General features: G+C 37.2%; 1 protein-coding gene across 1 annotated transcript in view; it reads left to right on the top strand.

Moving 5' to 3' along the window:
- Positions 1-4,753: 4,753 nt before the first annotated feature.
- The window catches only part of LOC121872743 (ufm1-specific protease 1-like), a 37,114-nt gene continuing 15,058 nt past the window's right edge, over positions 4,754-26,809 (top strand). Inside the window, exons 1-2 of the mRNA XM_042375786.1 lie at positions 4,754-4,922; positions 11,507-11,698. Of these exons, the coding sequence (XP_042231720.1) occupies positions 4,779-4,922; positions 11,507-11,698 (336 nt within the window). The 5' untranslated portion in view covers positions 4,754-4,778. The remainder of the gene's footprint in view (positions 4,923-11,506; positions 11,699-26,809) is intronic.

Raw genomic sequence — 26,809 nt, 5'->3', positions numbered from 1 at the left:
GTTTAGTGTTTTTATATATATATATACAGTCAACCCTCACTTTACGCGGTTAATGTAACCCACAGGGTACCGCGGAAAGTGAGAAACGCGTAAAGTGAATAACATAACATATGGGATTAAATGAAATAGAGACCAGCTGACCCCCAAACTCCACTTTTTCCAACACAATACCTATGTTCTAGTAAAAATAACATCTTAATTTTTTGATGGTACATGCACACAATTAATACTTAAGAGAAATAGAGAAATACAGTCGCCAAGTTAATGTCCATTCAAATGATGGACACGGCTCCCTCCCCCTCTTCTCACACTACACTGCTGGCTCTTCCCTCTGAGAAATTTTGGGGGGAAAACCAGGTATAGTAATAAATAATACCTCAAACTAAAGTTAGGATAATATAATTGACATTGCTAGATTCCTTGTAAGACCAGGAATATTTTGAATATAAATGTCATATATTTTTCACAAAAGATAACATATTTACTCAGAGCAATCATTACATCTAAAATTTGTATGTCTAATGCAAAATCTATTATGTTTATATTCAAAATGATCATCAAATTGTAAGAATTCCAGCAATGTAAATTATATTCTGGCCGGATAATTTGTATGAATTTTATGAGCTAAATAAAAATATTATACTTCACCCGTGTAAAGGGGTACACCCACCGCGGAATGTGAGCATCCTGGGTTCTGGCAGGGCACCGCGTAAACGTAGAAACGCGGAATGTGGGACCGCGTAAAGTGAGGGTTGACTGTATACATACATATATATATATATATATATATATATATATATATATATATATATATATATATATATATATATATATATATATATATATATATATATATATATATATATATATATATATATATATATATATATATATATATATATATATATATATATATATATATATATATATATATATATATATATATATATATATGTGTGTGTGTGTGCAAGTAAATCACTGTAGGTGCGCGTGATCCAGGTATATGCTGATAACCACGAGGAAAAAAGAAAACACGATTAATTGAAATAGAGACTGGGCCGACCCCCAAACTCCACTTTTTCCGACACAATACATAGGTTGTAGTAAAAATAACATCTTAATTTTATGATGGTTTGCACACACAATTAATAATTAAGAGAAATATCAATAATATTAGGTTTTTTAACACTTACGTTAGTAGAAAACCTGGGTCGGCACACGTGGATGGCGGCCGGTTCCGAGGCAGAGGGCAGATTAGTTGCCCTCCGGTGAATCACTTTCACTACTCACAGAGGTTTGCAGGGCCTCCCAGACAAACCCCTCAAAGTCCATATCCTCACTGTCACTATCACTGACTTGGGCTGGCTGTGGTTGTGGTGGGTTGCGGGCGAGGAAGTCCTTAATACTACGTTGACGACTAGCATTGATGTTGTCGAGATAGATCTGGATATACGGCTCCATAACTTTCGACAGAAGGTTATTAGACACTGCATACCGATGCTTGTCTGGGTCGTCGTCAAGGATGAGCTTAATTTTCTCCCCCAACTCGATGATTTCCTTCACACAATCATGGCTTGGTCCAAGTAATTCAAGGTTTTTCTCGGGTGGTGGGGGTACAGCGGAAGCCATTGTGATAGCGGGCACAAGAGAGAACTGTATACGCGGACTGAGAACAATGAGACAGGCCCGGCTAGGTCAGCGACTTCTACCCTCTGGTGGCAGGGCATGTCATGTTACACCAATCACAGCTAGCGGCAGAGGGAATGCATGGGTGGTAAGGATGCATGGCCCAATCACAGTCCGATATGTCATATGACGTCAGCGATAACGTAAGAGCGGCCTAATGCGCACCACTCACCGCTTCCAGCATATGGTCAAGAATAGTCCGCGAGAGTAAAATATGGCGCGGCGGTCTGAACCTCTCCAGCCGCTCGCCGCGTAAATGATGAAATTTACCGCATAATTAAAACATTTCGTTCTGGCACGGCACCGCGTAAACAAAAACCACGTAAATCCAGACTATACTGTGTGTATATATATACAGTATTACCCCGCCTAACGCGGTTTCACTTAGCGCGTTTTATCATATACGCGGTGCCTCGCCAGAGCTGAACTTTCACTTAACACGGATTTTTTCATCATATACGCGGTGAGTGTCCGGCTCGAGACGCTAATTTTAGATTTGCCCCACCCTCCAACCTGCCTGACTGCCTGTTTTAGCTCATAAAATTCATACAAATTACCCGGCCAGAATATAATTTACATTGCTGGAATTCTTATAATTTGGTGATCATTTTGAATATAAACATCATATATTTTGCATTAGACATACAAATTTTAGATAAAATGTTTACTCTTGAGTAAATATGTTATCTTTTGTGCAAAATATATGACATTTATATTCAAAATATTCCTGGTCTTACAAGGAATCCAGCAATGTCAATTATATTACCCTAACTTTAGTTTGAGGTATTATTTATTACAAAAAAGTTAAGTATTCTGGTTTTCCCACACATCTCCTTGGGACGGTTGGTGGGGGATGGAGGGACCGACCGACCATCTGTTATCCTGTGAAGAATATTTTTTTTTTTTTATTAACTGAAGATATTTGTTTTAGCTCATAAAATTCATACAAATTACCCGGTCAGAATATAATTTACATTGCTGGAATTCTTATAATTTGATGATCATTTTGAATATAAACATCATATATTTTGCATTAGACATACAAATTTAAGATAAAATTTTTAATCTGAGTAAGTATGTTATCTTTTGTGAAAAATATATGACATTTATATTCAAAATATTCCTGGTCTTACAAGGAATCCAGCAATGTCAATTATATTATCCTAACTTTAATCTGAGGTATTATTTAATACTAAATGTTAAAAACTCTTGAAGGAAGGATTGGTGGGGGGTGGGGGGGAGGGTTGGGACTGACCACGCGGTTGGAAGAGGGGGGAGGGCAAGGTGGGGTACTTTGATTGACAGATAGTGTCCTGAAGATTATTATTTTTTTTATTAACTGAAGATATTTGTTTTAGCTCATAAAATTCATACAAATTACCCGGTCAGAATATAATTTACATTGTTGGAATTCTTATAATTTGATGATCATTTTGAATATAGACATCATATATTTTGCATTAGACATACAAATCTTAGATAAAATTTTTAATCTGAGTAAGTATGTTATCTTTTGTGCAAAATATATGACATTTATATTCAAAATATTCCTGGTCTTACAAGGAATCCAGCAATGTCAATTGTATTATCCTAACTTTAGTTTGAGGTATTATTTATTAAAATTTAGTGGTTTTCCCCCAAAAATTTCTCAGAGGGAAGAGCCGGCAGTGTAGTGTGAGAGGGGCAGGGAGTTGAGTCCATTATTTGAATGGACATTAACTTGGCGACTGTATTTCTCTATTTCTCTTAAGTATTAATTGTGTGCATGTACCATCATAAAATTAAGATGTTATTTTTACTGCAATATAGTTATGTGTCTTCAAAAAGTGGAGTTTGGGGGTCGGGCCGGTTTCTATTGGAATTAATCCCATATGTTCTGTTGTTCACTTAACGCGGATTTCACTTAACACGGGACCCTCTGGGTTCTATTGACCGCGTTAAGTGGGGTACAACTGTATATATATATATATATATATATATATATATATATATATATATATATATATATATATATATATATATATATATATATATATATATATATATATATATATATATATATATATATATATATATATTGATAAAATCAAACAAGGAAAAGGGAAACAACGCATGAACAGAGAGAGGCTTAAATATACAGGGTGACCTTATTAAACATGAGGTCAGGTCATAATGATGTTATCCACTAATCCCCACACCAACACACACGTAGAGGAGCTTAAGAGAAAAGGGCGACGTGACAAGTCAGGTCAGGTCGGGTCAAAAATATGGGACCCACTAAATAACTATCCTACATCTAGCTCCAAGGATTTCGAAGTATTTTGCATTTTAACCTTGAGCCACTGACAAATAAATTTATGTAACATAATATCAGTTTTGAATTGACCATCACTATACAGTATATATATATATATATATATATATATATATATATATATATATATATATATATATATATATATATATATATATATATATATATATATATATATATATATATATATATATATATATATATATATATATATATATATATATAACAATATCTTCATTAGCTGGAATCCCTCTTAACCGGAACTCTCCGATGGCCGGAATTGAAATTTTCTCGGAAAATTATTCCCAAAGCCGGAATTTTCTGGAAATTCTGGATTTGGGAAAAATTTTCTGAGGGGCACATTTTCTTGAAAATTTCGAGAAAATTTTCCAGGTAGCCAGAAAATTCTAGGGAGGGGGTATTTTTTGGGGGGTTTGAGAGATGAAATTGGGGGCATTTTCCGGAAATTCTGAGAACAATTTTCTAGTACCCAGAAAATTCCGATGGAGGATTTTTCTCCTGCTTTGAGAGATGAAATAATGCATCATTTTGGAAAATTACCCTCAAAATTACAGTACCCAGAAAATTTCAAGGGATGGGGGATTTCTTCCCTGGCTCGAGAGTTGGTGAAATGCGCAGTTTCTGGAACTTCCGAGAAAATTTTCCCGTCACCCGGAAATCTCTCATTCCCGAAAGTACTTTGCACCAATTGTTCCAGCTATCGGAGATAATATATATATATATATTTTTTTTTTTTTTTTAATTTTTCCCCAGAAAAATGGGAGGTGGACATGATTATGTGTGTGACCTACTACCTAACATACACAATGGGTTACAGTGTCCAGCAGGTGTATCAGAAGTAGATCTTGTTGTTGGAGATTATCTCTATTATCACTATGGCTGTGATGGTTTTGACGACCGGGTAAGTACTGTATTCTCTTTAGCTTCCCTTCAGCATCTTGCTACAGTATTACAGTACAGTATTTATTAATGCCGTATAACTCGAGTACAATTTTCCACTGTTTTTTACATCGAGTCATATACCAGTAATAGTTGAACCTGGTAATTGTGCATGAACTGTACCTGTATACTGTACCTTGTAGAGATTGAATAACAGCACCTTAATGTATGACAAATGAAAATCTGAAGAATTTGAAAATTAAATGATGCATGAACAGATTTACTGTATTGCATTCAGTTATTATGACAATGTACTTTTATTTTGTTTAATTTTCTCTAAGAATACAGTACAGTACAGTACTTTATAGGTATAATTTACGAGAGAATTCTTTTTTGTTTTTTAACAATAAATGAATTTATAGAAATACATAATTTATATAGATGAAACAATTTACTGTATATATAGTACTGTACTGTACCATACTGTAAACTACCACCAGAGACTGGTACTCTACAGTAGTGTCAACCTTTAATTTAGACCATAACTTTAATGATGGGCATCAGCAACTTCTGGGAGAGATAAATGCTTTTAACCTCAATAAAGCACCTATTATACAAATGCTAGTTTCATTGTTTTATGTTAAGAAGCTAAGAAAGATGAAAAATTTGCCCCAAAGGCTTCCATATTTGTTTGTATGATTGCTGGAGAATGAATTGGGCACAACACTTATTAGGTGGTCCCCAACTTACGAATGCCCAGCGATACAAACTAGGTCACATAGGGTCAATTATTTTAAAAATCCAACATAAGTACAATGGTTCGTAGCAGTTACATACAAGAACTAGTTTGCGCGGCGTAGAGGGGAGGCGGGGCAGTGCGTGGAGAGTGATGCATCACACCCAGTCATGCACCTTGAGGGAAAGGGAGCGTCGGTGCGCTTTATCCTCACTGCCTTAACGTACGTGATCCAGTACAAACTATTGTTTTTTGCTTATTAACTTTCTTTTTTGGCCTTCGTCATGGTTCCCAAATACAAGTGATAGTAATGCATCCAAGAAAAGGAAAACAATTACGATGGAAGTTTGAAGATGATTTAATTTAATGTTTTGAAAAAGGCGAAACACCCTCAGTGATCAGTAAGGCATTGGGCTTCAGTCGGTCAACAGTCGGAGCAATTTTGAAAGACAGAAAATTCTTGAACATGTTAGAGGATCTACACCAATGCACTCAACTGTGATAACAAAACAAAAAAGTGGATTTGTAATTGAACTGGAAAGATTGTCGCTGATATAGGTGGAAGATCAAAATCAACAGCGTCTGCCTCTAAGTCAAGCCTTGATTCAGGAAAGAGCAAGAAGCGTGCACCCTGACTTGAAGGCTAAACGTGGTACTGAAAGTGATAGGTAATATTTTGTTGTTAGTAGGTGCTGGTTTAACCGGTTCAAGGCAAGGGCAAACATACGAATGGAGAAAACTGCAGCGGGCCTACTGGCCCATACTGGGTAGTCCCATTTACACCCAACCCCTATCGCTCATATATCCATCCAACCTATGTTTGAAGTTATCCAGCGTATTCGAGTTAATGATGATGTTTGGTAACTTGTTCCACTCATCCACTACTCTTTCCAAACCAATTTTTACCTATCTCGTGCCTAAATCTAAATTTGTCTAATTTCAAACCATTGCTATGAGTTCTCTCCTGGTTGGATAGTTTGAGTACCTTTGTTATATCACTTTTGTTTAGCCCTGACTTACACTTCAATCATTTCATCCCGCACTCTACGTCTCTCGAGGGAGTGCAAATTAAGATGCTTTAACCTGTCTCTGTACTCAAGGTTCATAATGCCTGGGATTAGTCTTGTCATTCTCCTCGGAATTCTTTCTCGGGATTCTATATCAATTCTGTAGTATGGTGACCAGAACTGAACTGCGTAATCCAAGTGAGGTCTTACAAGTGCAAGATATAGTTTTAGGATAACCTCACTAATCTTGTAACTAACACTTACATAACATTAAAGTGCAAGGCAAGTGCAGCCAATGTGGATGAAGTTGCAGCAAGTGTATTTTTCTGCTGCTTTAGATAAAATAATTAAAGAAGGGGGTTGTTTTGCTGAGCAAGTTTTTAATATTGATGAGACTGGTTTATTTTGAAAAAGGATGCATGAACACACATACCTTTCAAAACCTGAAGAAACAGCACCAGGGTATAAAGCTGCCAAGGAGAGGCTGACCTTAATGCTGGGGGGCAATGCTGCAGGGGACTACAAACTAAAACCTTTGCTTGTCTACCAGTCAGAAAATCCTAGAGATTTGAAGAGTGTTTTCAAGGCAGCACTACCAGGTACGGTATCTGGAAATCTAATAAGATGGCTAGGGTGACATTGGCCCTTTTTGAAGACCGGTATTATAATCATTTTGTGCCTGAAGTGGATCAGTATTGTATTTCAAAATCCATGCCATTTAAAATTCTCTTGGTTCTTGACAATGCACCTAGCCATCCAGCATTTTTAGATGATGTTCATCCAAAATTTAGGTTGTGTACCTTCCTCCAAACACAACATCTGTTTTACAACCGATGGATCAGAGAATTATTGCTTTATTTAAAGCACATTACCTGAGAAGGACCTTTGCTCAAGCTATCAGGGCAACAGAACGAAAAGAGGGTTAGATTTTAAGGGAATTTTGGAAGTCCTACAACGTTTTTTATGCTGTGAAAAACATTGCAGATTCATAGGCTGAAGTAAAAGAAACCGACATGAATGGTGTTTGGAAAAAACTTTGCCCACGGTTTGTCCACGATTTCAGGGACTTTGAAGATGATGTTGGGGAAGTGACACTGACAGTGGTAGACCTTGGGAACTAACTCCAGCTTGATATTCATGAGGATGATGTCACACATTTGCTTGAGTTTCATGCTGAAGAATTAAGCAATGGGGACCTGATTGAACTGGAGAAGCAAATTTCGTCAGAGGATGTAGAGGAAGCTGAAACTCCAGAACCAAAGGTATTCATTACAAAAGAAATGGCAGATGGTTTCAGGCTTATTGAAGAAGGATTGTTTTAATTTGAACAGCAAGATCCCAACATAGCAACATTCACCAAGGTTCATAGAGGTGTTACTGAATGTCTGTGATGCTACAAAGAGATTTATGATGAAAAGAAGAAAGTTTCAGTTCAACCGTCCCTTGAAAAGGTTTTAAGAAAGTCGAAAGGCAGCCAAAACCAGTCCCATCAACCACTGCAGCATCTACAGAGCAATTCCCAGCAACTGCAATACCAGTTAATTCTACCTTGCCAGATTCCCCAGAACCAATCCTGTTAACGTCTACATCATCATCACCATCTTCAGTTTCGCCCCAATAAAGCCTCTGTCACTCCTACAAATGCCCATCTCTACATGCAAGCCAGCTGCATGCTTCAATATAAGTGTTAAACTTTAATTTTTACTTTTCTTTGGTGCATTTTGTCATTCAGTTCTTCTTTTCTCTTAAATTAAGTGATTCAAGATGTATAAAAGGACTTGAGCTATGATATAGTTCACATTGGGTATGTGTTCCGACATATGTACATTTCCGACTTAAGAACGTCCTCAGAAATGAAACCCATTCGTAACCTGGGAACCCCTTGTACTGTACAGGTTCTGTATACCACTTTGGTTTTGTTTGCATAAAAAATGTGAATTCCTTGAACCGAGACCATTATTCATGCTTCAAGTTCCTCTAGCTAAAGGAGGATACATTTGGATATCAATAAGAATAAAGCTATGAGTTAAATTGATACAGCCAAAGGGTAGAGGAGAAATACCACATATTATCTCTAATTATTTCAATCGGTCCTTTTGCTACATGTTGGTTGTCACCTACAGGTTGACCATTTCAAATCCGGACTGATTGGGACCTGCGCAGTGCCGGATTAGTGATTTTGCCGAACCACAGGTGGTTAGGTTAGAATTAAATATATAAACACCTCTAACCCACTTCATAACCACCTCACCCTACCTTTAAAATACTCTGTAAATAGTACAAGTTGGATAATAAAAAGAAAAGAAACAACAAATGAAAAGCAAGTGAAATTTATTGAAGTACAGGCAAAATACCTTGCAAGGTATCTGTATTAACTTACATCAACTAACTTATCAATGGACATTCTTTCAGCTACCTCTTCCTCATTTTCATCATTACTTTCTCCCCCAATGTTATTTGTCTCTGGATTTACAACCATCTGAACAATTTCAACATCAGTATAATGATGAACAGTTGATTCATATCATCAACACCCATCCACTCATTAATGTTATCTGCATCCAGTCTCTTGTATAGACAATGCATGGTGTTTGTGCTTTGCACCACAAGAAGCACTTCCTTTATTCAATGAAGACCTGACTGGGGCTAAATAACAGCAGTTTATAATAATAAATGAAGAAAAACACAGAGGAATAACTTACCGCTCCTCAAACACCGTGCCAAGAGCTGATTCTGCTAGTGGCGCCACCAAAACAGTAGCGGCGGGGCGGGTTGGCGAGGAGACCAGCACGAAATTTGAAATTACGGTGGCCAAATTATGTCCAAACCAGCGGTGGAACCGGATTACTGATTGCCGGATATGAGCTGGTCTACCTGTACTTACATATTACACTGGGAAATGTCGGCTCTTCTGTTCAAGTCTCAAACAGTTCTCTCCTGTATACTACTAACACATCCCTAATCATTCATCATTAAAGTACTAAAGAGGCTGAGTACTTGACCATTGGTTTGAACACAAATATTAGGCTTATTATTATTTTTTGTACAGTGGTGTAAACCACAGAACATTGCATAATAAAGGATATTAGGCCTATGCAGTACAGTCAGAGGAATCGACCCAACAGCTATATCGGTACTGTATATACCAGCTCATTTAAATTTTTATTGGACCTGGGGTTTGTGGTATTTTTCTCTTGGGTGTATATACCTTTTTATATAACTCAAATATGTTTTCTGTGAATGTCCAAAGCATTTTAGCTTTGGCATATTTCTAAGAGATTTTCACCTTGCCTTCCTCTTCTTTCTGAAAGTTTATTTCCCTGTTATATGCCTTTAAATTTGGAGTCATAATCTGGTATAGCATTGCTGGTCATCAGTTATATCTTATATATTTGGTTTTCTTGCATTAAGTTTTGTCTGATACAGTCACTTAAATTTTTGGGAGAATGTTACTGACAGAGAGGTACAGGTCAGGTATATTTTTGACATTGTGATTTTAATGACTCCAAGGTTGAAGGTACAGTACTGTACTGTATAGTGTCAAGCTTCTACAGGAAAAGCTATATTACTGAAAAAGTGCATCTCAACTACCCATATCCAGCAGACTCTAATTTCATCAGTACAGTATATGAGTGAGGATTGCACAAGTTTTCTCCACAAGTCTAACAACACCTAGTAACAAAAGTTCATATTAGTTTTTTATTCTGCTGACCATAACTTTTTTATCACTGAGTAAGAGTGCATGGGCGTACAGTATTTAGCATCGGAAACAAGAGAATGTACAAAAACAGTTTGCCTCCCTAAAGTGAACATGAAAATTTTTTTTTGTCTATGTGCACAGTGCATGTGTCAATTTGTCACCATTATCACTCCATTTTGGCCATTGTGATAGTGCAAAAATACTGAATTAAAATGTCTGTTGAAGATACACTGGCTTATTGGAACTGCACAAGAACAAGAATACGTACTTGTAGTGATAGAAAAGTGAAAAAAAATTTTACTGAAGAGAGTGGGACATTGATGAAAATTTCAGTTGCCAGTTGACAAGCTTTGCAGGAAAAATAAATGAGAAACTAGATTGGCAACCAAGAACTTGGAATGCAGTATAATTATTTCATTATCTTAAATTCTTAATTGTTTCAGAATTTTAGAATGGGCTTCAGTAGCTAAGAGTACATCACCCCCTAAATTCAAAATAAATGATAATGTTGACTGTAAATGCAGTTTAATGTTAACGTATACTTTCACAAACTGAAAAATCACATTGGCAAATGACTCTAGTTAAAGTTTATTTAACTTAACAGTGCATTTCTCACCTAAATGTTGTCATTGTTAGCCTTAATTTGTTTAACCACGTCATCAGCTTGTCATAAGCAATCATGGGAACATAATGCATTATTGTCTCACTTATTTCAGTAAGATGAGTGGGAGAAGGTGAAGAGAGACCAGAGATGAGGTGGAAGAACAATGTGAGGTAGTGTTTGCATAAAGGAAGCAAGTGTGAATGAGAAAATAAGGATATATACTGTACAGTATATATATATATATATATATATATATATATATATATATATATATATATATATATATATATATATATATATATATATATATATATATATATATATATATATATATATATATATATATATTGTTTAGAAAAGACTGCACAAGCTAACTTGTTTTAAAGTAGGAATACATGATGTTGACTGATAAACATAATACCATATAAAAAAAACAGGTATTTCATGTTAGAGTTCATATCCTGTACAAATAAATTTAGATTTTGAGATTAGCCTATTTTATTAATTCTGGTATAATGTACAGTGCAGTACTGTTTGTGATAAGGAACATCTCTCCCAGGGCTGGGGATGTGGATATAGGACACTAATGACTTTGTGTTCATGGATAAGAGGACAGTTGAGGAAGTCTCAAGGAACTTCAAGCAGTTTGGCTCCTGTACCTTCTAATCACCGCATACAAGAAATCCTTGTGGAAATTGGAGATAAAGAAAAGGATTTTCTTAACTCTAGACAATGGATTGGCAGTGTTGAGGTATGTATGGGTTACTGTGTAATCACAGCATTATGCAGTACAATGTTATTAAGTTGGAGTTCATGTCAGTATAACTGTGATTGATTTGCTTTAGATTTGGCACACACATTTCTTTGTACTGTACTATTCTTGTTAGAAACCTCCAAATATTTATTGAATGGTTGATTTTTGTGTGAGGGTTTATCATCACTTGTCTGTCTCATCTTTAGACAGTGCCTCACTAGTGTTACTCCTACAGTACATGCTTGGATATCGTTTGGTGCTCTATACAGTTGTTGGGCAATATCTCCAAATTGTAGTTTGAAGGAGTAAGATAGTTGAATTAAGTACTGTACTGTTCAGTGATGCTTGCTATTATTTAACAACAAATTCTTTCAAATACAGTACCTTATTTTAATTTTCATTTGCAAAATTGAATGTTCTAAATTTCTTGGCATCAGCTTGAATAGCCAAAGGGAAAGCCATTTTGTGCCCACCCGGGCACAGGTCACTGACCCACATCGGGGCTTGGGGGACGAAAATGTAGTAATAATAATAATAATTCATAGTAAATTAAATTTATAATAAAAATACAAAATTAAAAAATAATAATAATGATAATAATAATAACACTAATAATAATAGTAATAATAATTATAAAGAACCATAAAGATATACAAAAATGAAAAAAAGATCAAAAGTGAGAAACAATATATGTAATGTTATGTTGTCCAAAGTAAGAGAAACAATTGAGACCCTGCAATTGTGTGTAAATGAGGCAGAAAGTCAGATCAGCAGCCTAGGACTTGGTCACAATTTTTGTGATGCCACATGGCAGCAGGGTCTACCATTAGATAATACATAATGCTTCCAATATCTTCCCAGGCGGTATTTTGTTGTCAGAAGGATGATATCAACGCCCAAGTGTTGTGCCATGTAATAAAGAATACGTTTAAGAGAGTGAATGCTGTGAGGAACATTTGAATACCGTATACAGTAAGTCCTCGCTTAGTGTCGGGGTTAAGTTCCTAAAAATGCGACGTTATATGATACAGCGTTAAGTGGATCAATTTTCCCCATAAGAAGTAGATGAAATACGGGAGTTACGTTCCTGAGACCCCTATGCCCCATGAAATACATTACATATACAGGTACAGAAAATCATTGCCATTTCTATAGAAAATAGTGCATACACATACAACTACTGTTCTGTACTAAGTTTGTAGTGGTACTCACCGATTGGTAGAGCGAGTGTGTGGTGGGTAGTGAAGCAGAGGAGGCGGATGGCAGGAGGGGAGGAGTATGGCGGGCGCTGAGGAGGAGGGTGGGAGCAGAGGAGAGGTGGAGGTGGTGAGTCATTGAGACTTTGCGCCAAGCCGAGAGAGCGTAGCGCGGCCAGACGAGAGACGGTGATGCGCCGTAGAAAGTAGTCCGTGACGACGCAAAACGACGTAGTATATGATCACTGGGACGTTAAACGAATTTTTGGTCTCTAAATTTTAGCAACGTAGTACTGAAACAATGTTAAGTGCAGACTTATTGTAGTTTCTGATTTCTCTGGATTGAAGACATATAACTTTTTTCAAAATACTGTACTCTACAGTACAGTAGTGTTCCAAAGATTATCATATACAGTGAAAAGGTTAATATATTTTTGCATTGGTTTTTGTAAGAGTGTTAAATACAAGAATGATGGAGAGAGGTGCAATTGACAATTGACAGTTTAGATGAAAAACTGCTAATGTTAAGGAAGTAGTCAAACAGAGAGTGTGCATATGTTTGTGTGGTACTAGGAAAAAGTTGAAGGTGAATAGGAACAAAAGTAGTGATTAAAGTAAGTTGTCATCTTGAATGGCCATAGGAGGGAGGAAGTAAATGTTTTGGGGTGTGTCAACAAATGGATTGATAAGCAATAAATTAGCCACAGTAGTGTAAGGAAAGAATTAAGTTGTTCGATTGAGTGTGGAAAAGGACCATAAAACATGATGATGATAAAACGTTAATGATTGAAAAATTTACATACAGTCAACCCTCGCTTTACGCGGTCCCACTTTACGCGGTACCCTGCCGAACACGGAATGCTCACTTTCCGCGGTGTGTGTGCCCTTTTACGCGGAGAGCGGCGCGAGCAGGGTGCGCACAAGGTCGCCCAGTCATCAAAACATTACCGAGTTCTTCACCCGCCACCCACCACAGCCGGCCCAAGTCAGTGATAGTGATAATGATAGTGAGGATATGGACTTATATGGACTTTGAGGGGTTTGACAAAGAGGCCCTGCAAGCCTCTGTGGTGGATAGTGATACAGGTGAGGGCCAATAATCTGTCCTCTGCCTCGGAACCAACCCCCCATCCCCGTGTGCCCAGCCATCTTTTCTACTAATGTAAGTGTTAAAAAACCTAATATTATTGATATTTCTCTTAATTATTAATTGTGTGTGCATACCATCATAAAATTAAGAAGTTATTTTTACTACAACGTAGGTATTGTGTCTGAAAAAGTGGAGTTTGGGGGGTCGGCCCGGTCTCTATTTCAATTAATCCCATATGTTATGTTGTTCACTTTATGCGTTTCTCACTTTACGCGGGCCACCGTGGGTTCAATTGACCACGTAAAGTGAGGGTTCACTGTATTTGTATTTAGAAAAATTCATGTCAAAAGAAGCAGAGATGGAGATGTGCCGGGAATTATTGACCTGACATTATTATAAGGCTTTAAAGCATTGGTTCTGGTTGCAGGAGGATTAGGCAAGAAGGATGTAGGCAATAAGAAATACAGAAATAAGGAGGTGTGGTATTGAAATATTTTTGGGGAAGAGAATACTGTAGATCAGGGTATGCTTATGTGGTACAGACACATTAAGGAAATGGGAAATAAAAGATTTGTAGTGTGTTGTGGAACCTCGCCATGTTATACTAATCTGGAAAGGCCATTCTGATAAAGCCACATTTTCAGTAAACCTAATATACTATACCCTTGTTAATTCAACAAAAAAGAGTTGTGGGTCACACAAATTAAAAAAAATTCGAATTAATCGAGTTCGGAATGTTTTGACATTCAACGATTTCCGAATTTTTTTGTTCGATTACAGTACAAGTACTGTATTTGTTAATTTTCTCTGTGTGTGTGTGTGTGTGTGTGTGTGTGTGTAAACGTGTGTAAACATACTCGGTTACCATACCTTGGCTGCCATGTAAAATATTATACAGTAGAAGTCCAAAAATCCGGACTGCTTGGGGATTGGGCCAGTCCGGATTTTCGGATTTTCCAGATTCTCAGGCAGTACTTTTAAAATTCAAATTTAAGGAGGAATAAAGAAGAGGTGAACAGGTACATTTTGATAGTTTATTCATTTGCAAATATAGCATGCTTCATTTATCAAAACGAGCAGTTTTAATGAAAAAGCTGTGAATTCTAGAATTTTATTCTTTGCCTTTTTTATATCATAAATTATAGACTTTCCAATGTCGTATGTTTCCATTAGAACAGTATTGCTCACACCACGTACTAGTTTCTTAATTATTTCAAGTTTGTCACTCAATTTCAACGTGTTCTTCTTTCTCTTCACACAACGAAGTTTATCTACTTTAGGAGCCATTATTATGGGCTTGTACAGTAATCTGTAAATGGAAAGAGTAGGACTCAAAATATTGTTATATTACAATGGTATTCTATTCATACTGTGCTTGATATAATGCCTTCAACGAAATGTAATATTTTTGCTAAAATGACGTACGTATTACAGTGGAAAGTGGGATCAAATCGTGACAAAAACAATGACTTTCGCTTTCTTTCGTTCAAAAGATGTTACCGTAATCGCTTTTCGAATGGTTTAGTTAAAAAACTGTTGTACTGTATTACAATAATATTCTATCCTAATTGACTTGAATAAATACTACGATACCATATTTCTGAATATTTTCATTAAAATCCATCAAAATCATTTTCTTTGTCATCGTCTGCAGCACCAAACTGCTTCTCCCAGTCTCTCCTTGAACAGGGCTAGAGGGTACGTGTTTTTCGAATCGTTTTCAGTTAAAAAACTATTACATCACACGTATATTTTACCTAAACTGCGCCTGAATGAATATATTCTCGGAAATAAATAGTAGTTTTGCTGAAACGTGATGTATTTCAATGTAAAATAGGATAAAATACATGACAAAAACAAAAGACTTTACCTAAGCTTCTGATGTTCTTGAGATGTTACTCATTTTTTTAATAGTTTTCAGTTAAAATTCTGTTATATTACAATGATATTCTATTCATACTGTGCTTGATATAATACATTCACGGAAATGTAATATTTTTGCTGAAATTACGTACGTATTAAAGTGGAAAGTGGGATAAAATCGTGACGAAAACAATGACTTTCGCTTTCGTTCAAAAGATGTTACTGTAATCGCTTTTCGAATGGTTTAGTTAAACAACTGTTGTATTGCAATAATATTCCCTCCTAATTGACTTGAATAAATACTTGAATGGAAATCTACAATATTTTTGTTGAAACTACACGCGTTTCAGTGTAAAGTGTCGTAATAATGAATGGTAAACAATTTGCCTTCGGCACTCGTGTTTCAGTTTATAGGACGTAGAGCGTTTTTACTGAAGGTTTTGTTGTTCCCTTACCCTCAAAAACGTGTGTCGAACTATAAACGAGGAATATCATAAATTAACGATTTCTTGGTCAAAAAATCAGGGTCGACCGATAAACGAGGGGGGGTTATAGATGAGTACTGTATATACGGTATGTTGTCACAGTTTGATTGCTCGTTTTAAAGTGGCGACCACGTGGTCGCTTGTTGCCGCTGTGGCGCTCACGCATGCGCACATACAGTCAACCCTCACTTTACGCGGTCCCACATTCCGCGTTTCCACGTTTACGCGGTGCCCTGCCAGAACCCAGGATGCTCACATTCCGCGGTGGGTGTACCCCTTTACACAGTGAAGTATAATTTTTTTATTTAGCTCATAAAATTCATACAAATTATCCGGCCAGAATATAATTTACATTGCTGGAATTCTTACAATTTGATGATCATTTTGAATACAGTATAAACATCATAGATTTTGCATTAGACATACAAATTTTAGATATAATGTTTACTCTTGAGTAAATATGTTATCTTTTGTGCAAAATATATTATATTTATATTCAAAATATTCCTGGTCTTACAAGGAATCCAGCAATGTCAATTATATTATCCTAACTTTAGTCTGATTTATTATTTATTACTAAAAAGGTAAACAGTCTGGTATTCCCACACATTTATCTAGTAGGGACGTTGGTGGGGGGAGGGAGGGAGGGAGGGACCGGCGACCGACCATCTGTTACCGTGTGAAGAATATTTTTTTTTTTTTTAACTGAAGATTTTTATTTTAGCTCATAAAATTCATACAAATTACCCGGCCAGAATATAATTTACATTGCTGGAATTCTTACAATTTGATGATCATTTTGAATATAAACATCATATATTTTGCATTAGACATAAAATTTTTAGATAAAATGTTCACTCTGAGTAAGTATGTTATCTTTTGTGCAAAATGTATGACGTTTATATTCAAAATATTCCTGGTCTTACAAGGAATCCAACAATGTCAATTATATTATCCTAACTTTAATCTGAGGTATTATTTAATACAAAATGTTAAAATTTATTTTTTACACCCAACCTTTCTCTTGAAGGGAGGATTGGTGGGGGGTGGGGGGGAGGGTTGGGACTGACCACGCGGTTGGAAGAGGGGGGAAGGCAAAGTGGGGAACTTTGATTGACAGATAGTGTCGTGAAGAATATTTTTTTTTTTTTTATTAACTGAAGATATTTGTTTTAGCTCATAAAATTCATACAAATTACCCGGCCAGAATATAATTTCCATTGCTGGAATTCTTACAATTTGGTGATCATTTTGAATATAAACATCATATATTTTGCATTAGACATCAAATTTTTAGATAAAATGTTTAATCTGAGTAAGTATGTTATCTTTTGTGAAAAATATATGACATTTATATTCAAAATATTCCTGGTCTTACAAGGAATCCAGCAATGTCAATTATATTATCCTAACTTTAGTTTGAGGTATTATTTATTACTATACCTGGTTTTCCCCCCAAAATTTCTCAGAGGGAAGAGCCAGCAGTGTAGTGTGAGAAGAGGGGGAGGGAGTCGTGTCCATTATTTGAATGGACATTAACTTGGCGACTGTATTTCTCTATTTCTCTTAAGTATTAATTGTTTGCATGTACCATCATAAAATTAAGATGTTATTTTTACTAGAACATAGGTATTGTGTTGGAAAAAGTGGAGTTTGGGGGTCAGCTGGTCTCTATTTCATTTAATCCCATATGTTATGTTATTCACTTTACGCGTTTCTCACTTTCCGCGGTACCCTGTGGGTTACATTAACCGCGTAAAGTGAGGGTTGACTGTACACACAAAAGCCCGCTAAAAAAAAAAGAAATAATAATAATAATAATAATAATTAGTTTTCCAAAAGTCCAGATTCTCGGGTGGTCCGGATTTCTGGCATCCGGATTTTTGGGCTTTTACTGTATAGTGGTCCCTCGGTTAACAAAATTTCAGTTAACGAATTACCTTCCATAAGAATCTTCAACTCGATTAACGAAATCGTGTCAATATGTTTTCGCTTGCTCACCAGCTGGAGTATTAGTCCGCCAATACAGTAATCGGTTTTAGGGCTTAAATTCGTTACCATTTGAGTAAATATCAAGAAGGTTGTACTATTCAATAATTTTCCAAGTCTTATATTAAAATTTTTAGTCATTTTAACAATTATTTAACATAATTGAAGTACAGGGAACTAGTTTTTAGCACGCCAAACAGCCACTTGACTCACCCAGAATGGCGTCAGTTTGTGTCTGCTCAGTGGAGGAAGCATCTTGCTTGAGACTCTTGAACATAAACTATTTTTACGATTTTACAGTACAATTATTGGTCATTCTGAAAATTATTTTACATTTTGACAATATATAGTGCAGTGCAGTGTTGATTTAAAGAAAATAATCTTGAATTAAACCAAGTGAACTTAAAATTTTTTGGGTGAAATGGCAGCATGAAGCATGGGGTGACTTCTCTTCCACCCCACTGCCTTCTCTTCTCCTCCACCCCCACTTCTAATTCCCATCATCATCATCAACCAGGAGCCTTCTACATGCACACCTCAAAGTAATTGTATTTTACTGTATTTATTTTTAGTTTGTATGTAATTTTCGGTGAGCTGGAACCAATTACCCAAAATCCCATTGAAACAATGGTTTCGGTTAACGAACGACCTTCTGGAACGAATTGTGTTCGTTAACCGAGGGACCACTGTACTGTATTTGTAAATACTGTACTGTGCAAACTTTTTTTTTATGTACAAACAGTAATATTAAAATAAATAATACAGTAATAAATATATACAGTGGTCCCTCGATTAACGAACGGTTCGATTAATGAAATTTCGGTTAACGAAATTTTGTTTACCGAATTAGCTCCCATAAGGATTTTCAGTTTGATTAATGAACAAAACTTTGATTAACCCCGAAGCCCCGGTTTAGGGTGCTGGTGGCAGTACCCCACACCCGGGGTTAAATCGAGAAAAATCAAATTTTCCAAAAATAATTTTTAACCTTTTAAAATGATAAAACAATAAGTTAGAAAAACTATATATTGACCCTCGAGAAACTTCTCTGGCTGCGCAGAGGGAGGGAGGAGGGGGAGAGATAACGTGACAGTGTTGGTTTGACAGCTGATGCTCGTGGACCCTCAGCACTTAGCAGCTATTTTTAGCTCGCCTTTGTGTCCGAAGTGGCCAATAATGTACCGTATTTTTTGGCTTGAAAGACGCACTTTTTATGACAAAAATACACCTTGAAAATTACCATGCGTCTTCCAGGACGCTAGTTTTTCTTAGGGTCAACTGAAATCAGCCCCTTACAAAGACTGTTACCTCATTACAGTACTTTAACAATTACAAGTATTCTCTATACAGTACTATAAAACTATTGATTTAACTAATATTATTGATATACTGTGAAAAAATTAAAAATAAACCCTTGCTGCCGTGTGGTTTGTTTACTAATGGCAGTGGTGCGGCAGCGCCATCTATTGAGGAATTGCTAATGATTGTCTGCTGGTCTCAAAGCGCAGGAATGTTTGTTTCTTCATATGTAGGCTCTCATATTTGGACACCTATTTACAGTAGGCTCTCATATTTGGACACCCATTTAGACTGTAAAAACCTCACGAAATTAAAATCTTCCAAATTTAAATACAACTTCCTATGGAGAAAATTTATTTGAGTCTGGTACTTTCGATGTTTGGCTAAATTTTGCCTTATTTATCCAACTTTTTGGGCGAATTACTACCTGTAATAAAGCATCATCCTAATAAACCAGGATTTGAAGATGAATAAAATGCTTTTGACTGTTGTACTGGACATGATATTTAGAGATTTACAGTTTTTTGTGATTTTTATTGTTTGCTTACCAAAAATTTTAATTTGACCAATTTTTACCAATTTTTTTTACTTTTACAGTCATGCGCCGGTTAATGTCCTAGATACGTTCTTGGAAACGTGACGTTAACCGAAATGGATGTTGTCCAATCATCACATAAACTTTGTATTTATACTTACGTGTATGTGGAATACTATATACGTACATATACACTTTTACTCTTAAATCACTACTGTAATGTGATACAGGTGATAAATGTTTATCTCTTGTGCAAAATACATGACGTTTATAATAAAATTATTCACTGTTTTACAAGGATTCCAGCAAACCTGGGCAATTGGGGGAGAGGGAGGGAGCGAGTGAGGGGGCGTGGGGGGACGGGAGGTAGTACGTTTGACGGTTGGCACCGGCCCAAGGTCTAACACGAGTACCTGTATATTTATCAGTTCTTAAGTGACTAAGCTTCTCTTATAAAAAGCCAGTGACATGACCTGGGTGAATATAATTAACATTGTTGGGATTCTTGTAAGATACTGATTAATTTGAATATAAACATGCTATAATTTGCACTAGACATAACAATTTTAGTACCGTAATCAAATTAGTACATGTGCACTCCAGCTTTGCACTCAGGTCATTTATTTCTTTTACGTTTCTTTTAGTATGGTGTGTGCATGTAGATGGATGAAAATAAATGAAGAAATTTATGTAAATCTACCCAAAAATGTTGTTGAAAAAATTTATATTATAAATGTACTGCAGTACTGTACACTAATGTACAACAATTTTTATCTCTTGAGCAAAATATATGACGTTTATATTCAATTATTGGCTGTCTTGCAAGGATTCCAGCAATGCAAATTATAATCTCGTAACTTTAGTCTGAGATATTATATAAGATAAAAACTGTAAGCCTAAATAAACCCCCGGCTGAGCAGATTAGGGAGGGAGGGAGGGACGGAGCCAGCCAGTCAGCGAGGGGTGGGAGGGGGGGGGTTGAGGTCATATGTTTGACAGCTTGGGCCGAAGGTCTCTGTGTGTTTATTTAACAGTCCTACTAAGCTTCTCTCATTTTAAAATGCCAGTGAAATGACCTAGGAGAATATAATTAACATTGCTGGGATTCTTGTAAGATAGTAATTTATTTGAATACCTGTATAAACAAGCTATATTTGCAATAGACATAATAATTTTATACCGTAATCATTTAGTACATGTACAATACAGGTTTGCACTTAGGTCCATTGCTACTGTACAATATTGACTAAATTCACTAGATAACATACACCTGGCAGCACAATCTATAAGAATACGCGATGCATACGTGACTGTCAATTATATTTTCCTAACTTTAGTCTGAGGTATTATTTATTACTAAAAATGTAAATATACTGTTTTCTACCAAACATTTCTCTGGTAGGGAGGGAAGGTGGCGGGTGGGGGGGGAGGGTTGGGACCGACCGACCCAGCTGGCGTGGTGGGGTACAGTGGGGTATGCTATAACGAACGTAATTGGTTCCAGAACCTCGTTCGTTATAGCATTCGTTCGTTATAGGATTAATCCGTTCCAGGCCCCCAAATACAACCACTTAACACTGAAAAAATTCTGTGGAAAATGTAAAAAATACGGTACTTTATCTTACCTTAGTGTTGTTCAGCATGCAGGACAGGAGGCAGAGGAGGAGGGGGGAGGAGAGAATTATTGAGAAGAGGTGGAAGGAGAGGAGTCATCCTTCCTAGCCCTCTTTGGTTACTGTCTCACAGGCACTTTGTCTGTATGTTCTTTTGTTATCTTTGTAAAGAAGGTATCCAGGGTTGGCTGCTTCAACCTTGATTTCTGGACCTTCCAAAAGTAGTTCATAACATTGTCATTGAACACACTGATGGCCTTTTGCACAGAACCAACATCAGGATGATAATCCTCAGCAAGCTTGGACAGTTTGCTCCAGCAAAAGAACGCATCCTTGAGATCTTTGGCTGGAATGATGCGGCTTTCCTCCTTGTCCTCCTCCTCCCCTGACTCCTCAGAAGTTAAGCTCCGCTTCAGTGTCTCATTTTCCTCTTTGTGAAGCTCAAGCAGCTCCTCAGTGGACAGTTCCTTACTGTGCTCTTCCACCAACTCCTCAACATCATCATCATCCACTTCCAGGCCCATGGAATTGCCCAGAGCCACAATTTCATGAACAACAGCCTCTTCTTCTGACTCTTCAAAGCCAACAAAGCTTTTAGTGGAAGATTATTCTCCCTGAGGTATTCCCGAACACTGGGTCCAAACACCTCAATCACCCACTCAGAGAATAAATTCCTGGTCACCCAAGCCTTTGGGTTTGACCGCCACATAACACCAAGGCGGGTCTTCCTAGTGTTTTTTAAAGCTCTGGGGTTTTCTGCATGGTACACAAGGAGTGGCTTTATTTTGCAGTCACCAGAAGCATTAGCACAAAGAAGGAGGGTAAGCCTGTCTTTCATTGGCTTATGGCCAGGGACAGAAGTTTCCTCTTTGGTAATGTATGTACGGCGAGGCATTTTTTTCCAAAAAAGTCCAGTTTCATCACAGTTAAATACTTGCTGAGAAACAAAGCCTCCCTCTTTAATAATATTCAAGAAAATGTCATGGTGTTCCTTAGCTGCTTCCTTATCGGCACTAGCAGCATCACCATGTCTCACAACACTATGTATTTTGTTTCTCCTTCTGAAACCAGTAAACCACCCCTTGGTACCCATAAACACTGGCACATCACTATCACTTGCACTGGGAGTCTTGGCTTTAAGGTCCTCAAACAATTGTCTGGCCTTCTCACAAATTATAGCTTCACTAATGCTATCACCTGCCATTTCTTTCTCCTTTATCCACACTAGGAGTAAATTTTCCATCTCCTCAATAACATTACACCTTGCTTTGCAAAGTCTAGAGATTCCCTTAGCCACTTGCACTGTTTTCAACTCCTCTTTATTCTTTAAAATCGTACATATAGTCGATTTAGCCATCCCATACTCAACACTAAGTTTCGCAATGCTTGTTCCATCCTCACGTTTCTTTATGATTTCTTTCTTAGTTTCAAGAGTTATGAGCTTTCTCACTCGCTTTGAACGATTCATTGTCACAATTGTACACTTGTATAACAAAATATTTATACAAATAACTCTATTTCCACATCAAAAGACGAAATTTCAACAATAACAGTGGTGCACTGGCTACACAATGAGACAAAGATGGCGCCTGACGCTCTTGTTGTGGGTCGCGGTACAACAATATTCATGCGCCAGGCGAAATAGTCCGGTATTCATCCGCGTTCGTTGTAGGAGTTGCGTTCGTTATAGCATTCTCAATTTTATAGGTAAAACCGTTCGTTATAGGAATATTCGTAGTAGGATCCGTTCGTTATAGCATACCCCACTGTATTTTGATTGACAGATAGTGTCGTGAAGAAAATTTATTTATTTTTTATTAACTGAAGATATTTGTTTTAGCTCATAAAATTCATACAAATTACTCGGCCAGAATATAATTTACATTGCTGGAATTCTTACAATATGATGATCATTTTGAATAAACACATCATGGATTTTGCATTAGACATACAAATTTTAGGTCTAATGTAATAATTTGGTTTACACAAAGCAAATATTTTATCTTTTGTGCAAAATATATGAAGTTTACATTCAAAAGGAATCCAGAAATGTCAATTATATTATCCTAACTTTAGTCTGAAATATTATTTATTACTATACGTTAAAATCTAGTGTTTTCACCCAAACATTTCTCAGAGAGGTAGGAGCCAGTGAGGTGGGTGAGTGGGGGGGGAGGGGGAGTTGAGTCCATTATTTGAATGGACATTAACCTGGCAACTGTATTTCTCTTAAATATTAATTGTGTGAGCATACCATCATAAAATTAAGATGTTATTTTTACTACAACATAGGTATTGTGTCGGAAAAAGTGGAGTTTGGGGGTCGGGCCAGTCTCTATTGGAATTAATCCCATATGTTCTGTTGTTCACTTTACGCGGTTTTCACTTTCCGCGGTACCTCATGGGTTTAATTGACCGCGTAAATCGGGGTACTACTGTATTTGAATGTTTTTTTTTTTTTCCAATTTAAATTTTAATTGTTTATTCCTTGATAGAGGAAGCGGGATCCTAGTGCTGTCACTTGGTACCCCTGTACCATAACACCAGAAGCAACTGTGTCACAAGTATATACAGTACAGTACAATCATCCCTTGGTTATCGCGCCTAATTGGGACCCCGCCAAGTGCGTGATAATGAAAAACGCAACAACGAAAGTACAGAACCTATGGGATTTATTCTAATTGGTTCCAGGCACCCAAGACCCAACCCCAAGTTTCCCATTTTACGACCATTTAGACCCACTAAATATATATATATAATGTTATGGTAAATATCATAAACACACACAGACATGGCTAGGTTTATTACAAAGTGATGAAAAGGGTACGCTTAATACTGTAGTCCACAAAACATGTAGCTATGCTTTTTTTATTTGGTCCCCCATCATACGAGTCCGTTTTCTCTCACATCAGGACGCCTGAGTCCTTCGCTATTTCTTAGTAATGACACAGAATTTGAAATTGCAACCCCAATTGCAACGTTGCAATTGTTGAGGCAACTAGATATGTCTGATTACAGCAAATGTGTTATTGTCAATTTGTAGGTGAAAGATTTTATCCTCAATAGATGTTGGTTAACATTACACCTGGAGGCAAATGCTTAAAAAAAGCCTAAGGAAGGAAGCATATTCCTTTAACACATACATAATTATCTGACGGACGTATATGCGATCGGACGTTGTTCGGTTGGACGTTAACCGAAGCATGACTGTACTTTTTTTTTTAAATAAAGATTTTTTGTTTTATTTAGACTTTGATATACTTGTTTACAATTGCTTACCTTCTACTGTTGGAAAATATTTTCCGTCATCATACCGATAAATATAAGAGAAAGAATGTAAACACTACAGCCCGCTAGACTCGCAGGTGACCAGGTGTATAAAATGAGTGCTGTACCGGTATTAAAGATGTGTTCTGACCTCACTAGGGGAAAGGTCATGGCAGGGTTAGCTCCAGAGGGATAATTATCAGATATGGCCAGTGATATGTGCGGTCTTGGGTATGAGAGTTTGTTGACCAAACTGGAGTGGTCCACTGAAGAATTGGCGAGGGCCAAGTTAGAAATTGAGAGGGCCACGTTGGAGAACCTGAAATTAAGGAAAGAGCTGGCGAAGTTAAAAGGAGAGGCTGGACGAGTAAAGCCAGTGTCTGACGAAAAATCAAACGAGTGGAAAGTCGTGAGTAGTGGGAGGACCAAGCTGGTGGTCAAGAAGCACTCAAAGGATACGACAACAACGACAACAACAGCTAAGTGTACCAACCCGTTCAGTCCCTTGATAGACGAATTGGACGTTAGTACAGTCAGGGGCAGGGATGACAAGGAAGGTATAAAAACTTTAATTGTTGGTGACTCACAGGTAAGGTACATGGACAGGGCCTTTTGTGGTAAAAACAAAAATAGGATGAGGGTGTGTTTGCCAGGAGCTGGGGTGGGGGATATAGTTGACAGGATGGACAATATCTTGTCTGGTAATGGGAACAAACCCATTATCTGCCTCAGTGCAGGAGGCAATGATATTGGCCGGTGTAGGAGCGAGGAACTTCTTGATAAGTTCAAGGCAGCCATAGATCGTATTAGGACTAAGGGAGGGATCCCTATCATATGCGGTGTCCTGCCTAGAAGGAGAGTTGGCAGTGAATGGTTGTCAAGGGCGGTTGGTGTTAACGACCGTCTTGACAGATATTGCAAGTCAATATCAGTCCCATTCATTGACAACTGGGACAACTTCTATGGCAGAAGGGACCTTTATGCTAGGGATGGGGTGCACCTGTCTAGGGATGGAGTAGCAACCCTGGCTGGGGCTCTAGAGGGGGCAGTTCAAAAGATATCGAAGTCTTTAAACTGCTAAGAGAACATGGGAGCACGGGGGTGGAGGAGACTGCAGTGGGAGCGGGTAAACAAGGCGAAAGATTACAGGGAAATAGTGTTAGGAATGATGACAAAACTAAATTAGACAGGGAGTTTAAAACTAAACGCGGTAAGGGAAGGACTCAGAACACGACTAACTTAAATGTATACTACGCGAACAGTAGAAGTATGAGAAACAAAATGGATGATATTAAGGCCTTGGTATGTACCGAAGAAATCGATATAATTGCATTCACTGAAACATGGATCAACCTAGACACACGTGAATTACCAGTCGAATACCAAATTGCGGGTTACAAACTGTTCCATACCGATAGGCAGACCAGGAAAGGAGGCGGAGTAGCAATCTATGTTAGGGATAATCTGAAGTGTGAAATAAATAAGGAAATAAAAACTGAGAGGAATACAGAAACAATTTGGATAGAATTAAGCGACGGTCGGGAAAAATTAATCACAGGGGTAATATATAGACCCCCCAATCTTGATAGCGTCAATGAGCGACTTATCTGGGATGAAATGCGCAGGGCTTCCATACACAACAAAGTCTGTATAGTAGGCGACTTTAACCTTGGCCAAATAGATTGGACTGTCCTTACGGGTAACTCAGAATCAGAGGATTTTCTCGAGACGATCCAGGACTGTTTCCTAAGTCAACATATAACCGAACCCA

The sequence above is a fragment of the Homarus americanus genome, unplaced genomic scaffold, assembly GCF_018991925.1.
Source record: "Homarus americanus isolate GMGI-L3 unplaced genomic scaffold, GMGI_Hamer_2.0 scaffold39155, whole genome shotgun sequence".
Taxonomy (NCBI): domain Eukaryota; kingdom Metazoa; phylum Arthropoda; class Malacostraca; order Decapoda; family Nephropidae; genus Homarus; species Homarus americanus.
The sequence above is the reverse complement of the archived record's forward strand: the minus strand, read 5'-3'. Positions and strand labels throughout refer to the sequence as shown.